The sequence below is a fragment of the Pristis pectinata genome, chromosome 1 (genome assembly GCF_009764475.1).
Source record: "Pristis pectinata isolate sPriPec2 chromosome 1, sPriPec2.1.pri, whole genome shotgun sequence".
Lineage (NCBI taxonomy): Eukaryota > Metazoa > Chordata > Chondrichthyes > Rhinopristiformes > Pristidae > Pristis > Pristis pectinata.
Genome location: NC_067405.1, coordinates 25,674,561 through 25,691,232, shown reverse-complemented (window position 1 = coordinate 25,691,232; position 16,672 = coordinate 25,674,561). Strand labels below are relative to the sequence as shown.

At 39.1% G+C, this 16,672-nt stretch overlaps 1 protein-coding gene across 1 annotated transcript in view; it reads right to left on the bottom strand.

Moving 5' to 3' along the window:
• LOC127583300 (low-density lipoprotein receptor-related protein 1-like) overlaps positions 1-16,672 on the bottom strand; it is a 1,307,163-nt gene that overhangs the window by 478,965 nt on the left and 811,526 nt on the right. The window contains exons 22-24 of the mRNA XM_052039177.1: positions 4,110-4,310; positions 890-1,135; positions 586-783 (exon numbers count right to left, since the gene is read on the bottom strand). Coding sequence (XP_051895137.1) covers positions 586-783; positions 890-1,135; positions 4,110-4,310 — 645 coding nt within the window. The remainder of the gene's footprint in view (positions 1-585; positions 784-889; positions 1,136-4,109; positions 4,311-16,672) is intronic.

Below are 16,672 nucleotides of genomic sequence, written 5' to 3'. Positions count from 1 at the left end.
AATGCCATCCCTTCTTTCACTGTGAACTCATTTCTTCTTATTTATGACCATCCCTAGTAATTTACCCCATAAGCCTCTTGCATTTAGGACAAAACAAAATTTAACTGACTTTCTTTCTTCCAGCATCCTAGCTCTTGACCCAAGTTTTCTGATTTATTTATTTGTAAATAATTGTTGCACACATCTCTGATTACCTTCAGGGATCCAAACTCTATTGCTTCTCACAAGTAAATGAAACAAAGTTAATTGAAATGGACTGACCGTGCTTTGTAAGTGTTAAGAATTATTGATTTGGGAAGTTTTTTTAATATACATAAACATGATAATGATGTGACATTTCTATTTTGAACTAGGAGGAGGGAAAGTTGCTGTTCTGAATTTCTTACAAAATTTTAAACTGTGAAACATATTATATCATCACCACCATAATTATCAGAAAACTTTTCACTTTATTTAGTGCTTTGTTTTACAAATCATGCCCAAAGGAAAGAGTTTATATCTCTAATTTTAGGTAATGTTATGTTTCAGTTTTTATAGGGAGTGTTGTTATTATATATAAAAAAGTAGTTTGATAAAATGTTATACCTCCAACTTCTGAAAGTTTTCCTTTGTAAATTTTATCTTCCACAACATCGGTCCAATAAAGAGAACTCTGATTGAAATGGAAATCAATTGCTATTGTGTTTCTCAACCCAGGAACCAGTAAATTATAGTCCTGCTTGCGAAGGTCCAGTCTTCGAATCTCATGACGGATGGAAAAAATTATGTAAGGCTCAAAAGGATCTATTAAAGAAAGCACACACCTGAGATTATTATATAAATTCAAATAAATGTCAATAGATAAATATTCTATGGTTCTATGGTTGTATGCTAAATTGCAATAACCTACCTAAATTAATGCAACTATAACCATCAGGGGCCAGCATCCATCCCTCATAACATGAGCACTTAATTGTCTTTTTGTGTTGCTCACACACTTGGCTGCATTTGAGATGTTTTTTGCAATAATCAAGGACAATGCATGTTTTCTCATCTGAGTTTAGATGCATTCCTGTAGGGCAGGAGCACACAATGCCTTCTCCAGTTACATAGATACAGTGGTGACTGCATCCTCCATTGTTCAGAGAGCATTCATCTGTGAACAAAAACATCCAATTGATTTAACACTAACAACCATTTGGAATTTCATCAAATACCTTTTACAGCTGACATTACTTTCTACACTCATACAGGAAGGTCACATAATTAAAAGTAGCTGAAACGTCAGAGTTACAAGTCAGATTGTTTTGTGTTGCAACTTAGTCACATGGGATTAAATTTAACATTTCTCTCAATTTTTGTTGGAACTGACAGATTGGAAAGGTCCAAGAAATGTCACTGCCTGGCAAAAAGGCAAAACAGAAATGGTTTCCATTTTTTGAGATCTTGGTTAAAATTATCCATCTCTTTCCTTAAGAGGGATTCATGAGAAAGAAGTTTGTCCTTTTGGAAGCAGTTCAGTAAAACATAGTGTGTTTAGCGGCAATGTAATAGAAAAATCTGATGATCTTCAAGAAAGAGGAAACGGCAGAATCACAGGATGAGGCAGCGGAGAAGAAGATTTATTGACCCAGCATGCTTATGTTGGTTGTTTGGTAGAGCTGTCCAATTAGCCCCACAACCTGGCACTTTCCCTTCAGTTATGTAAATATTTCCTTTGAAGTATTTACCCGTTCACTTTTGAAGAATACTGCATAATTTGTTCCCACTACACATTTGGATAGTCCTTTCAAGATCATAGCAATTTGCCGTTTTTTTTAATATAATCAGTATTTCTTAAGAAGTTTCGTAGATGACAAGTGGATAAAAGACATCAGTACAAAACTAGGTCAAGTAAAATATTTGCTTTTTTTTTAAGATGCAGCTTTGAAATTAAATCTTGTTATTGTAGACTTCTAGTTTTTATTTTTTTTCTTCTTGTTTCCATCTGCTGTTAACAAGACAAAAAGCTGAAGTTTGGAAAGTCAACTGACACAACCTGCTGTCCCCATCCACTTCATATATACAGCTGTACCGCCATCACCAGCTAACTCCTTATCCTATCAAACACATTTTTCTCCCACATCCTCTGCAATGTTACTGACGTTCATCACTGTTTGGTTGGAAACACTCTTCTTTCTGAGTCAAAGCCAGTGAAGGCATTATCACTTCCTTTCTCCCATCAATGCACCACTAGTCTCACACATTTATCCATGCCTTGCGCCTTCTTCACTCACCTAATAATAATCACATTAATTGAGACTTCATTCAAGCACTCACATATCCATCATGCAGCCATCCAAGGATCAGAACCACAGCTCACATCTTCCACACTCTCTGGCCATTTTTCAACATTTATGGCTCCAACCTCTTTGAAAATCCAAGGCTGAGGCCTCAATTACCGTTGCATCACAAGTAAACGAAACCTAACATGAAAGCTACATCTAAAGTATATAATTCCACCATGCAAACTCTACTTGTTGCCATCATGACTATGGGTACCAGGGTTGAAGGTGGCTTTCACAGAATCATGACATGCATCAATTGTTTCTCCAATAGATTCCAAGAAAACAGTGGCATTGTCCCAGGGACAGGGAATAACACAATGGACAGTGCATCAGTGTATTCTCTGAGAATTACAGAATTCATCATCCCACCACTGCTACCCATCAGTACCCTTGTCATTTAGGTCAGCCAAATAGTTCCACCATCTCACCATGCAAATACAGGTGTTATGGTGAATCTAAAGGCCAGAGTTTCTGGTGAAGTTATCATTCAAGGTCCCATGAAGCCTTCTTCACTACAAGTGAGCTGCCTTTCACTGCCTTCATGTCACCAGTTGCAATACCTCTACCTTCAGACTGAAGAATAAAAGTAATAGTTTTGGGTCACTGTCACCCACTGTCACCTATATAGTCATAGTCAAATAATTTCCCGTCCAACACTACAATGGTGGTTGTAGCTGTAGTTTGTGGCAAATCTCAGTTACTACCTTCTTCCTGAAGCCAAGTATAGACCGGCATTGCTCCTCACTTGGTTGCCCATTGGACAGCTGCTCCCTGAAGACTCACTGTGGATACATTCTCCAATTCAGGACCCTTCTCTGCCACCTCCTGCTCCTCCCTCTGCTTGCAGAGATCCCTGTAGGATATCAACTCATCCTCTTTATCCCATTAGAGATGTGGAAGAATGACCATCAATGCACCCTTATCTGCTTGCAACTGCAGACAGTTAAACGGTATTACCTGAAAATGTAATCTCAACTTTGGCCGCAGCAATCCCCGTGGAGTTTGAAGAATGATAGCTTTTCATACAAATCAATTACCAGAGCTCTCTCTAACAAAGTCAACTCCAACTCAATCACCAACAAACCTGCACATTATCATGGATCTCTTTAAATTACAAAATTACAGGTTAGGGAAGGTATGGGTTCTTTCTACTGCTCAATGGCAGGTACCGTGCAAACATTTTACACATGGTGCTGACTGGATTGTTATATCAAAGTAAAGATTAACATTAATAATTGCTTGCTCGTTGTAAATAGTGCACTTGATATTGTGATGGTCAAATGTGATAAGAACCACACAAACAAAGCTGGAAGCAAGTGTGTCCTGTTGCATGAAAGAAGGTGCGATACTGTCCAGTTTCTTGATCAAAAAATTTAATCCTATTTGTTCAGGGTAAATAGAATTGACTGTATTCAGAGGCTATTTGTTATATATGGACAATTTTTCATAGTGAACTATTTTTATTAAGATTTTTATTCAAAGAAGTTTATGCCACAGTGTTATCGTCGGACTTCAAATGTGGAGCTTTAACTACATGAAGCAGCTTCAATTTGCCTACCCATTGATTTCAGGCATACATGCACACAGATATAATGAACAATTAATTTTGGTTTTGTAGCCATTGTAAACACATGCACCACATCTGATGCTCGACCCATGAAATAGTTTGAAGCCATTCTGCATTGCTGCTCAAAGCAGATGCTGAAATATTTTATAAGAATAATGAATTATTGGTAAGCAATTTTACTTCTGAGAAAGTGTATAGTTTCAAACATTGTTGCATTTCAAACAAAAAGAACCTACCACAAAGTGGACTCTCATCAGTACCGTCTGGACACTCCTCTTTCCCATTGCAAAACTTTTCTGGCAGAAGACAAATTGATGTATTTCCAGAACATGGGTAGGTTGGTGGTTTGCATGCAAATGTTCCACAGTTCTCTTCATCTGAGTGGTCTTCACAATCATCCTCTCCGTCGCAAACCCATGTCATATTGATGCATCTTCCTTTGGATGACAAAATACAAAAAGTCAATGTAGTTATTTAATTTAGGCTTTAGATCTTCATTACTTACCAGAAATTATGTAAAAGATGATGAATTATACTTTGGAGCAACAAACCTTTTCAGAAAACAGAATAAGATATATGATTATTTGTGGATGCAGATTATATTGCACACTGTTACCCTGTTGGGTAGTACTATGATAACTTTTGTATACAGGGAGTGTGGAAACAAAATGGTTTAAGTTGCTGGACTAATATCCAGCATACCTAACACTTAATCCAGAGATAAGAATTTGAATCCTATCATGATTTCAAGTAATTTAATAAATTTGGAATAAAAAGATAGCACAGTAAAGATGACCATGGAATTACCAGATGGTATGATGGCCTTATATTGATAACGTAAATCTCCAGGGAAGAAATTCTGCCATCCCTTTGGCTTGAATGTGACTCCAGATTCTCAATGTAGTTGACCTTTAACTATTTTATGAAATGGCCTGCCAAGCCATTGAATTCAGAGATGGACAACAAATGTTGGCCTTCAGTGACTTTTCATATACTTTGAATGTACACTGCACCATCTGCCATCTACCACTAAGTATCTCTGCAACATTCAGTGCAAGAACGAAGAGTACTAGTTAGTAATCACTGTCAGAAAATTGTTCTATTCTTTTTGATTTATTAGTTTTTAATCTTATTGTACAAAGAAGTTTTGAAGTGAAGTGAGATAATCTGATTAAGGAACAGTGTCGGAGAAAAATCTATTGTCATACCCAATGACATAAAGCTTCTGGGTTAGAGGGAGCAGGAAGTTTGTGGACTTTGTACGCTGAGCAATGAACATAAATTACCTCAGTACTAATGCTCCATGGTGATAGTAAAATTCTGTATAAATTAAGTTCTTTCCTGGTCTAATATGTGATAATTGTACAAATTTAAAACACATAAATCCTTCACAAACCCCAAACATAATTAAAATACATGTTCAATTTAGCTTTGTGCAGGGAGATTCTGACATTTATGTCGAATAAAAATAATGGCCCGGGGAAGAATATGGCATTGTTCCAAGGTAATCTGATATTGCTGTCACTATAGCTTCTGAGCATTGTTTTTAATTTTCTATATTGATTGAGAGGTCTTACGCATAAATCAGTTACTTGATTTTACTGTGCTTAATGAAAATAAAATGTGCTCTCCAACAAAACATTGTTTATCCTCACTTAAATCTTAAAATTATAGATCTATATCTTTTCATAGGATAGAGGACATTTTCATTATTTTCACCCCTGTTGCTTGACAGCTCCCGCCTATCATTGATGGTCTTATCATATCAACATTTACAAATTAAATAACCTTTGCAAAAAACAATCCCAAGAATACTTTCAGTCATTTCTCCTGTTTCACGCAATGGCATGCTACTCATTTATTATTATTGTAATATATTTCTCTCCTTTTATTGTCATGCTTTACGATGCTTTCTCTGTTAAAGGTATAATATATAGGTCCTCCCCAGATTATGAACACCCAACTTATGTACAGACCATATATACAAACAAGCATTTTGGAAACCGGTGGGATGGATTTGCTGGCTTCTGCACGGCTGCATGAATCTTCTGCCTTGTGGGGATTAGTTTCGTGGCCACATTTCCGAACTGTCTGGGTTATGAACAGTTCATGAAACGGAACTCTGCCGTAACCTGGGGAGGGCCTGTAAATGCTGGTTGCTATAGTTGTTCTGGGGTAGAGTGGTGGGTGAGTAACAACACTACATACCCCCAAACTTTTAAAAATCCAGTAAGTTTAATAATGAGGCTAGGAAATTAAAATTGTTTCTCATAGTGTCAAGGTTGCATACTTCAACTTCAATTAGAAGATATTGATGTGTCAAAGTATGTTGTGCTGTTTTATTCAAAAGAGGCATGGCTTTCAGTGATTATATTATAACTTTGCAAAGAAGCTGCTATGTTTGTGTAATTTAGCAGGGATCCCTTTAAGACTGAACAACACAGATGGTGTCTTGCTGTAAGGGAGATACTTCTTCTGCATCACATTACCTTGCCAAACACAACTTGTTGTGCCCAAAGCCTATCAACTATAAACTTTATTTGCATAAATGTACATATTGCACCCCTTCCACCATTGTAAACATACTTTCCCAACTGGCGCACTGTGTACCATCTTGTTACTCAATATACCTCTCCCAAGCCCATGATCTTGATCACCATAAAACACAAGGACGAGGAAAACCTGGGAATGCTGATACCTACAGGTTCCGTCCAGGTCACAAACCATCCAGACTTGGAAGTACATCTTCATTCCTTCATAAACTCCTGAGGCTCAGTGGTTAACAAGATCCTAGAACTCTCTTCCCAACAATAATGTGGAAGAACCTTCACCAGAAAGATTGTAGCAGTTTGCCCCCACCTTCTCAAAGGCCACTAGAGACAGGCGATAAGCGCTAACCTTTCTGTAATGCCAAAATCCCATATATGAATAAATCATAAATATGTGTTCTAATAATTCTCATGATGTGAACTTTGTTAGTGGACTACTCAAACGAATCTGAAAAATTGTTGGCTTAGCTGGAAGGATTGATTATTACAAACCATAATCTGATTCTCTTTGAAGAATTCAAGTTTGCTGAGTTCCCAATTCACCACTGATGAGATATTGTCTAATGATCCAGGGCACGTGTTTTTAATCTTTAATTTCTAAACCAATGACTCTTAGATTCAAAGGTCCATTTACAAATTAGCTGCAAGCCTATAAAATAGCAGCTGCTGAGAGGTAATTACAATTTTTGTATGAATGAAGAATGAAAAAGCTCAGCGGGTTAATTTCTGTATGAATAAATACAGAGAAAGCATGTGCTCACTGCCCTTTAGTTAATTAGCAGTCAGTCTTGGAGGGTCTGTACATAAACAGCGTGATAAGTAGAAATAGTGGGGAGGACAATCTGAACTCTCTCTTAGACTATAGGGAAAGGCTCTAGAGACTGTTGGACACCACAGATGCAATACAACAAAAACAAAGTGTGTGGTGGGAGTTAGTCCCATGATGGTGAATAATCAGGATTGAGAATGCATAAGACATCCCCCTCCCCCACACTCCGACACACGCACACACATACACGTTGTATACAAATGTGTACAAATGTAGCAGAGACCACAATGGTGTCTTTGTGAGTAATGCAGAAGTCTCGAAACAGTTAGTTTGTTCTTGGAATAGCTTGTTTATAGCAGGTCAACACAGTCCGTTCGCACGGTGAACGTGCATTTTATTTTATAAACACCGATGGAGGTAATTACCTACAAAGCACAGGGACAGTGATGACAACAATGACTGATCATGAGCTCACTTTTATATGATTGCCTCTGTGCTGATAAGAGAACCATACCTCTGATATGTATAAAGATACCAAACACTGTATACTTGGGAAGAAAATGTGAATGCTTCCTTGTGCCACAATATTTTGCATCAACATATTTTTTTAATTTTCTTCCGCATTGCAATGTCGGAAGGTTAAAATACAACAATCATTTTTTTCATAAAGCATGTAAAGTCTGCTGCTAAACACAGAACTGCAAATTAACATTACTTGCCATTCTGTAATCTTAGCAGATTCCTAGATGAAAATAATAAAAGTTAAGTGGTCAAAATTTGCAACTCTGTTGCAGTTTATTTTCCCTTTCTGATCATCCTTAGGTGCTTCACTGCTGACAAGAGTATGTTAGAAGTATGTTCGCTGTTAAACTGGTTGTTACTAATAACTTACAAATATTTGAAATACTACAGTGCATTAAAATTGATTATTATTTTGATAATATTGCTTTTTTTCCCCTTAATTCATACCAGGCACAAGAATAGGAGATGTACCACAGTTCCTTTCCTTAGGGAGAATATTGTGATGCAGCACAACTCTGTGTGAAGAGTGAGACACTGAAATCATTAAAAGCTATAAACTCTCCAATACATGAACACAAATGGATCTTGAATCTGGCACTATTAAAAACAAACACACGTTCTCCGTTCAGAATAGCATCAAGCTGCTTTGCCCTAACTTTATATCAGATGTCAACAGGGGACTAAATCCATCTCATGCTTTCTGTCTCGAGTGATGAAATATCAAGTGTAGCATATCCAGACATTTATTTCTCTGACTCACTCGAGCAATAGCAGGAAGTTAAACGTGATTTCTATCAGAGGCGAGCTGTCAAATGTCTACAATCTAATCAATTGCATACTAATAACCTAAAGGGTGCTCTAAAATAAGAACAGGTTTGTAAAAATAGAGCTATACTACCAAAAATGAAGTGGTTGATGATGTGAGAAGTAGACTCTGAAATTGTACAATAGCTTCTCTGCAAGCTCAGCTGGGACATAAAGTCATTATGATTTGCCATACCATACCACTTTGTCCCTTTGTATTCCACTTAATACCTTCTTATCTTTGATGAAACACATTGTCTTTTCAGAGAACTATGGTGCAAATATATAGAAGTCTCACTTAGATCACTTGAAGAAGATATGGTCTAAAAATATTTGTGCCTGTGGTCAACTTGCAATTTAGATCCACCATTTTTTCTGTCTGGGTTTTTCTGTAAAATGTTTCCGGGGACCTAGTAGTGTGGAATCTACCATACATCATGTCATTGGTAATGGAGGAAACTAAAGTGAGAATACCTGCACTTTCCTGAGGTAGAAAGCTTTCCAAACATGTAGGTATTTACATTCTTTTGTCAGACTCCAGTTTATTGACTATAGCTCCACCTTCAATACTATAATTCCAAACAAACTCAGCTCCAAACTCCAATACCCAGGGCTCTGCACACCCCTCTGCAACTGGATCCTCGACTTCCTGACCAACAGACCACAATCATGAAGGAAAGGCAACAATAACTCCTCCACAATTGTCCTCAACACCACAAGGCTGTATCCTCAGCCCCTTACTTTACTCCCTATATACTCATGACTGTGTGGCCAAAACCTACTCCAACTCTATTTACAAACTTGTAGATGAAACCACCGTAATGGGCTGGATCTCAAACAACAACGAGCAGGAGTATAGAAAGAAGGGAGAACTAATGGGATGCTGTCAAGACAACAACTTCTCCCTCAGTGTCACCAAAATGAAGGAGCTGGTCAATGACTTCAGGAGATGCGGTGGAGTACACACTCTTCTCTGTATCAATGGTGCTGAGATGGAGATGGCCAAGAGCTTCAAATTCTGAGGTGTAAATATCACCAATAATATGTCCTGGTACAGCCACATGGACACCACAGATAAGAAAGCATAGCAACACCGCTTCTTCCTCAGAAGGCTAAGGAAATTCAGCATGTCTCTGATGATTCTTACCAATTTTCACAGATGCACCATAAAAAGCATCTTATTCAGATGCATCACAGCTTGATAATGACACCTGCTCTGCCCAAGACCACAAGAAATTGTAGAAAGTTGTAAACACAGCTCATCCTATCATGCAAACCAGTCTCCCCTCCATTGACTCTGTTTATACTTTCTGCTGCCTTGGAAAAGCAACCAACATAATCAAGGACCCCTCTCACCCCAGTCATTCTCTCTTCTCCCCCTTTCCGTCAGGGAGAATTTATAAAGGTTTGACAGCACGAACCACCAGGCTCAAGGACAGCTTCTATCCCACTGTTATTTGACTCTTGAACAGACCTCTCGTACACTAAGAGGTGACCTCTTGATGTCCCAATCTACCTCATCATGGCCCTTGCACTTTATTTGTCTACCTGCACTGCATTTTTTTTGTAATTGTGACACCATATTCTGCATTGTTTTCCTTTTCACTACCTCAGTGTAATTACGTATAGAATGATCTGTCTGGATGGCACACAAACAAAAGGTTTTTACTGTATTTCAGTGCATGTGACATTGATAAACCAATTCCAATTCCTTTTTAAAAGTTTTCTTGGCCAGTTCTGGGCATGTGTAGTCCTGTGTCTGCTACCTGTGTTCTCTTCCTTTAGTCTCAAACCTGGATTGGGCCTTAAAGCTTAATCTGTGTGTTTAAGATTGATCCCAGAGACTAGTGGTGGTTGTGCTTGTTGCTTGAAATTTGGAAGCAGTTGGCCAGACTGGGGCAGAAAATGATTTGGCCACTTCTCTGCTTTAAATACCATTCCCCACCTGGTTACCACCAGATGGGTAGATTTAAAAGTAAACCCATTACATTACTTGAGAAAAACACCAAGCAGTTAAATAAAATAAGTCACGGGATCGAGTTTAAGAGCCACAAAGTGATGATGAAGCTCTACAAAACTCTGGTTAGGCCACACTGTGTCTATGTCCAATTCTGGTCACCTCATTATGGGAAGGATGTAGAGGCATTGGAAAGGATGCAGAGGAGATTTAGCAGGATACTGCCTGGATTAGAGAGTATGGATTATGAGGAGAGACTAAAGGAGCTAGGGCTGTTCTCATTGGAGAGAAGGAGGATGAGGGGAGACATGATAGAGGTATACAAGATATTGAGAGGAATAGATAGAGTGGACAGCCAGTGCCTCTTTCCCAGGGTGCCAATGCTCAAAACAAGAGAACATGGCTTTAAGGTATTGGGTGGGAAGTTCAAGGGTGATGTCAGAGGGAGGTTTTTCACCCAGAGAGTGGTTGGTGCATGGAATGCGCTGCCTGGGGTGGTGGTGGAGGCTGATACATTGGACAAGTTCAAGGGATTGTTAGATAAGCATATGGAGGAATTTAAGTTAGAGGGATATGTGGGAGGAAGGGGTTAGATAGTCTTAGGAGTGGTTTGAAGGACAGCACAACATGGTGGGCTGAAAGGCCTGTATTGTGCCGTATGGTTCTATGGTTCTACAGTTAAAATGTAGATAACTTGCAACCTCAGTCAATATGCTTGCTTGATTAGCAGCTTGAGTTTAAACAAGACAAATAATTAAATAATACCAAAGTAAATTAAACAATTGCAGGAAATACCCATCTAGTCAGTCAGTATTTGTGCAGAAAGAAAGCATAATTAACATCTCCAGTCAATTGTCTTTCATTGGAACCCATAGAAGTTTTGATGAAAAGGTCATTGACTTTACACCACAATCTTGATCCAAAATGTCTGCCTCCACAGATGATGCCTGACCCACTGAGTACCTCCAACAGTTTTTTTTTTGTTAAATTATCCTTGTTTTGGTCAAAACTTGAACAAATAATTTTTTAGCTTCTCTTATTCAAACTGAGACAGGTTATAGACTGTTTGTGAAATAAAGACAGATAAACTGAAAATATGGATAGTCTGCAAGAAACCCCTACATAAAGAGTAATATCTAGACAGTGTACTTAGACATATTCATATTACAAGTTTAGCAGACTGGATGAGTGGATCCACATTATTTTTCTAACATCCAAGTTCTTAGTCTATAACTCATAAAAAGAGTGCTCTTGCTTCTTTTTGTTTACGATTCTGGCATCAATTTATGGTATAGCCATGTTGTAATCAATTGTTCACTTCACTATCTTTCAAAGTCAAGAAAGATGCCCAAGGGCACAAAATATAATCAATAAATACAGTAACAAGAGTGCATCGCTTGATCCTTGAAATCCTTACAAATTGCCTATATAAAGGGAAGTCAAAACTACTCTCCAGCCACAGGACTGAGGGCATACCTTGGGGCATGGTCTCCATCATAGAAATGAGAACAACTCCATCCTTTTGTTCTGGCTTCAGTGTACTCCAGAATGACAAATGTAATAAATCTGTTAATGACTTTCATCCCTTCCATTCCATCACTAAAATAGTTTATCTGGCCACGTTCACATTATTTTCTACATTGGATTTGGAACTGGAATTGATTTATTATTGTCACTTGTACCGAGGTATGACTTCCTTTGCTTACCGTTCCTACAGATCAATTCATTACACAATGCATTGAGGTAGTACAAGGTAAAGCAACACAGAATGCAGAGTAAAGTGTCACAGATACAGAGAAAGTGCAGTGCAGGTAGACAATAAGGTGAAAGGACATGACAAGGTAGATTGTGGGTTCTTTGATTATCCTGGTTGCTTTATCGAGGCAGTAAGAAGTATAGACAGAGTCCATGGAGGGGAGGCTGGTTTCTGTGATGTGCTGAGCTGTGTCCACAACTCCCTGCAGTTTCTTGCAGTCACGAGTAGAACAGTTGCCATACCAAGTTACGATGCATCCAGATAGGATGCTTTCTATGGTGCATTGATAAACATTGGGAAGTGTCAAAAAGGACATGCCAAATCTCTTTAGCCTCCTGAGGAAGCAGAGGCACTGGTGAGCTTTCTTGGCCATGGTGACTGCATGATTGGACCAAGACAGGCTATTGGTGATGTTCACTCTTGGGAACTTGAAGTTGTCAACCCTTTCGACCTCAGTACCGTTGATGTAGACAGGAGCATGTACACCACACCCCTTTCTGAAGTCAATGACCAGCTCTTTTGTTTTGCTGCCATTGAGGGAAAGGTTGTTGTCATGACACCATGTCACTAAGTTCTCTATCTCCTTCCTGTACGCCAACATCACTATTTGAGATGTGGCCCACCATAGTGGTATCATCTTCAAACTTGTAGGTTGCATTAGAGCAGAATCTGGCCACATAGTCATGAGTGTACAGGGAAATTCAAGACTACTCTCTTGGCTTTAGGACATATATTACAAGCACCCATGTTTTCTTGTGCGTTTGGTCTAATTCAGCAATTTTTCAAACTTCAGGGCCTAGAAATCACTTTGCACAGCTCCAAGTAAAACAGTGCCATAGAGTTGAAAAATGTCTTAACTTTAAAGGAAGCAATTTTGAATAAATTTCTGGATATCTTAGCACCTGTCGGGAAATTCAACCTTTGACTTTTCAGTGGAATGTTTACTCTAATTTTGTTCCTCTGGCATAGAACTCATACAACTGGCATTGACAGTGGTGTAGTAGTTGAAATTCTTCTCTAGTGAGAGATCATCAGACCCACTACTCTGCAAAACAACTTTTCTTATTTACTCACAGAACAACCAGTTTATATTTCCTGAAACCATGCAACTTAAAGGATCAGCACTCAAACTACATTTTTTTGTGTTCAATAAGATATGTGGCCACCACCAACATCAAAGTGCATTAACCATGTTAAGGTCAGGGTCTAGTCATTCAGCTTCCTAGCCTCAGGATCATTCTAAGCTGTTTCTACCAATCTCTGCTGCATCTCATAGTTTGCTCCTCACTGCATTTACATAGACCACCCAGACTCCATACTCAAAAAAAGGAAACTTCATTTACTTTTCCTTCAGTCCTCAGGAACTGGCAGAGCCCACATTGCAAAATTTCCCTGAGCGCAGGCATTCATAGACTGTCCTCTTGTAGTATTACATCTCTTATAGTATTACTCTTGGCAGTGTGGAGGATCAGAGGGATCTTGGGGTCTGAGTCCATAGAATGCTCAAAGCGGCTGCGCAGGTTGACTCTGTGGTTAAGAAGGCATATGGTGTATTGTCCTTCATCAATCAGGGAATTGAATTTAGGAGCCGTGAGGTATTGTTGCAGCTATATAGGTCCCTGGTCAGACCCCACTTGGAGTATTGTGTTCAGTTTTGGTCGCCTCACTACAGGAAAGATGTGGAAGCCATAGAGAGGGTGCAGAGGAGATTTACAAGGATGCTGCCTGGAATGCGGAGCATGCCTTATGAAAGCAGGTTGAGGGAACTTGGCCTTTTCTCCTTGGAGAGACGGAGGATGAGGGGGGACCTGATAGAGGTATATAAGATGATGAGAGGTATTGATAGGGTAGATAGTCAGAGGCTTTTCCCCAGGGCTGAATTGGTGGCCACAAGAGGACATAGGTTTAAGGTGCTGGGGAGTAGGTATAGAGGAGATGCCAGGGGTAAGTTTTTTACTCAGAGAGTGGTGAGTGCGTGGAATGGGCTGCCAGAAACGGTGGTGAAGGCGGATACCATAGGATCTTTCAAGAGACTGTTAGATAGGTATATGGAGCTGAGTAAAATAGAGGGCTGTAGATAAGCCTAGTAATTTCTAGGGCAAGGACATATTCGGCACAGCTTTGTGGGCCGAAGGGCGTGAATTGTGCTGTAGTTTTTCTATGTTCTATCTTACAGAGACTTCCCTAACATGGGTGTCTAGCTGTGGCGCTGGAAGATCTCTATGGTCCCTATGCATGAAGAATATGTTGTGTTGGAACTTCGCAGAGGGTGTTGAATTCCTGGAATTCTCTGTCCTGGGAGGATGTGGAGGCTACATAAACAGGAGTTACATAAATTTTTGAAAGAACATGAAATACAAGGCTATGTGGGACTAGCATAGTAGAGATGAGGTGAAAACTGGGGCAGATCAGCCATCATCATATTAAATGACAGGGCAGGCTTGAGGGACTAAATGGAATACTCTCTGTGTTATCTTCTTGTGTTCTTATTTTATGCCTTGTGCAGCTACAGTTCTTCCCCAGCCTGTCTGGGTCCATCTCACCATCGTACTTATCCCCGTCCCCACCTTCCACTGGAAGCAAAATTTCCCCTATCATTGCAGTATCCATTCATCCAATAGCAATGCTCCCCAAAAGCTGGAAGAGTTCCCGTGTTTACTGATAAGATAAGATATCTTTATTCGTCACATGTACATCGAAACACACAGTGAAATGCACCATTTTGCGTAGAGTATTTTGGGGGCAGCCCGCAAGTGTCGCCATGTTTCCGGCACCAACATAGCATGTCCACAACTTCCTAACCCTTACGTCTTTTTGGAAGTGGGAGGAAACCGGAGTACCCGGAGGAAACCCACGCAGACACGGGGAGAATGTACCAGCTCCTTACAGACAGTGGCCGGAATTGAACCCAGGTTGCTGGCACTGTAATAATGTTACGTTAATCGCTACACTACTGTGCCTGCCCTGTGTATTCCCCTTTGTGAGCTGGCAGCTGTAAGAACTTGCATAGGTCAACAGAGAATGGCACACTCAAGCTGACAACATCAATTTCTTTGTGAAATTACAAAAAGCAATGACAATAATATTTTGTGAACTTTGCAAGACCTTGATCTTAACACTTCTGAGACCCAGGGGCCAATTCTAAGCCAGGTGTAACCTGTACAATTTATAGGTTAAACCTCAACAGTACTGGGACTAATATTCTTACAGGGAAGTCAGTTAGTACTTTTGGGGAAGAGTTCATCGAGTTTGGCAGGGGGATCAGAACCCAAAGGTCAGGAGGGAGGGAAACAAAGCTGGAAATGGAAGTTAGAAATACAGCTTGCAAGTGGAAACAAAGGCAAACAGCAAATAGTTTCAGAGTAAGTAAAAAATGTTAGCAGGCTCATTTCAGATGCACCATAGCAAAATGTAAACTGCATCCACATCAAAGTGGATGAATTAACGACACAGATAGTTAGAAAAGGCTATGACATAATTGTCATTGCGTAAACATGATTGCAGGGTGACAAATGTGGAAACTAAATATTTCAGAGTATTCAACATTCAGGATGGAGTAACACAAAGGAAAAGGAAGTAGGGCAGCATTGTTCATAGTACAGTATTTGGAAAGGATATTGACTTGGCAGATTATAGAGTAGCATTAGAATCAGTCTAGGTGGACATAGGCAGCAACAGAGAGCAGAAGATATTGGTAAGAGCCTTTTGAATAGTGGCTGTAATGTAAGGTGTTGTGTAGATGTGGAAATTAGAAGTGCATGTAATGGGTAATACAGAAATCCTGGGGGACTCTGTGAACACATTAAACAGTACTAACCATATAGAAGACTAATTCCTGGAATGTACTTCCTAATGTGGATTTCCACATCAGTATGTTAAAGAGCAAACGAGGGGTTAGTGTACACCAGGTGTAGTGCTATTGCAAGAGGAAAAGGTTAATTAATAATCTTTTTTAAATGGGCCCCAAGGAAAGAGCAACTTTAATATGATAGAATTTTATATTAAGTTTGAAAGTGATGTAGTTCAACCTGAAACTAGGGCTTTCATTCTTAACAAAGGAAATTAAGAGGTGGGTTGGCTAGGGTTGATTAAGAAACTACATTAAAGGGTGTGGCAGTGTACAGGCTATGGCCAGCATTTAAAGAAATATTACATGATTTTCAAAAAATTTACATTTCTTTAAGGCACAAAGACACAGCAGGAAAACTGGTGTAGTATGGATAACAGGAGAAATGAAATATATTATTAAAATTAAGGAGAAGGCTTTAAAACTTGCCAAAAAAAGCATTAAGCTGAAAGACTCAGTGCATTTTAGAACTCAGCAAAGGAGCACCAAGAACTTCCATAATAAAAAAAAAGAAATAGAATACAAGAGTGAACTAACAAGAAACAGAAAGAGACTATAAGAGTTTCCCTAAATATGTAAAAAGATAAAGCTAAGA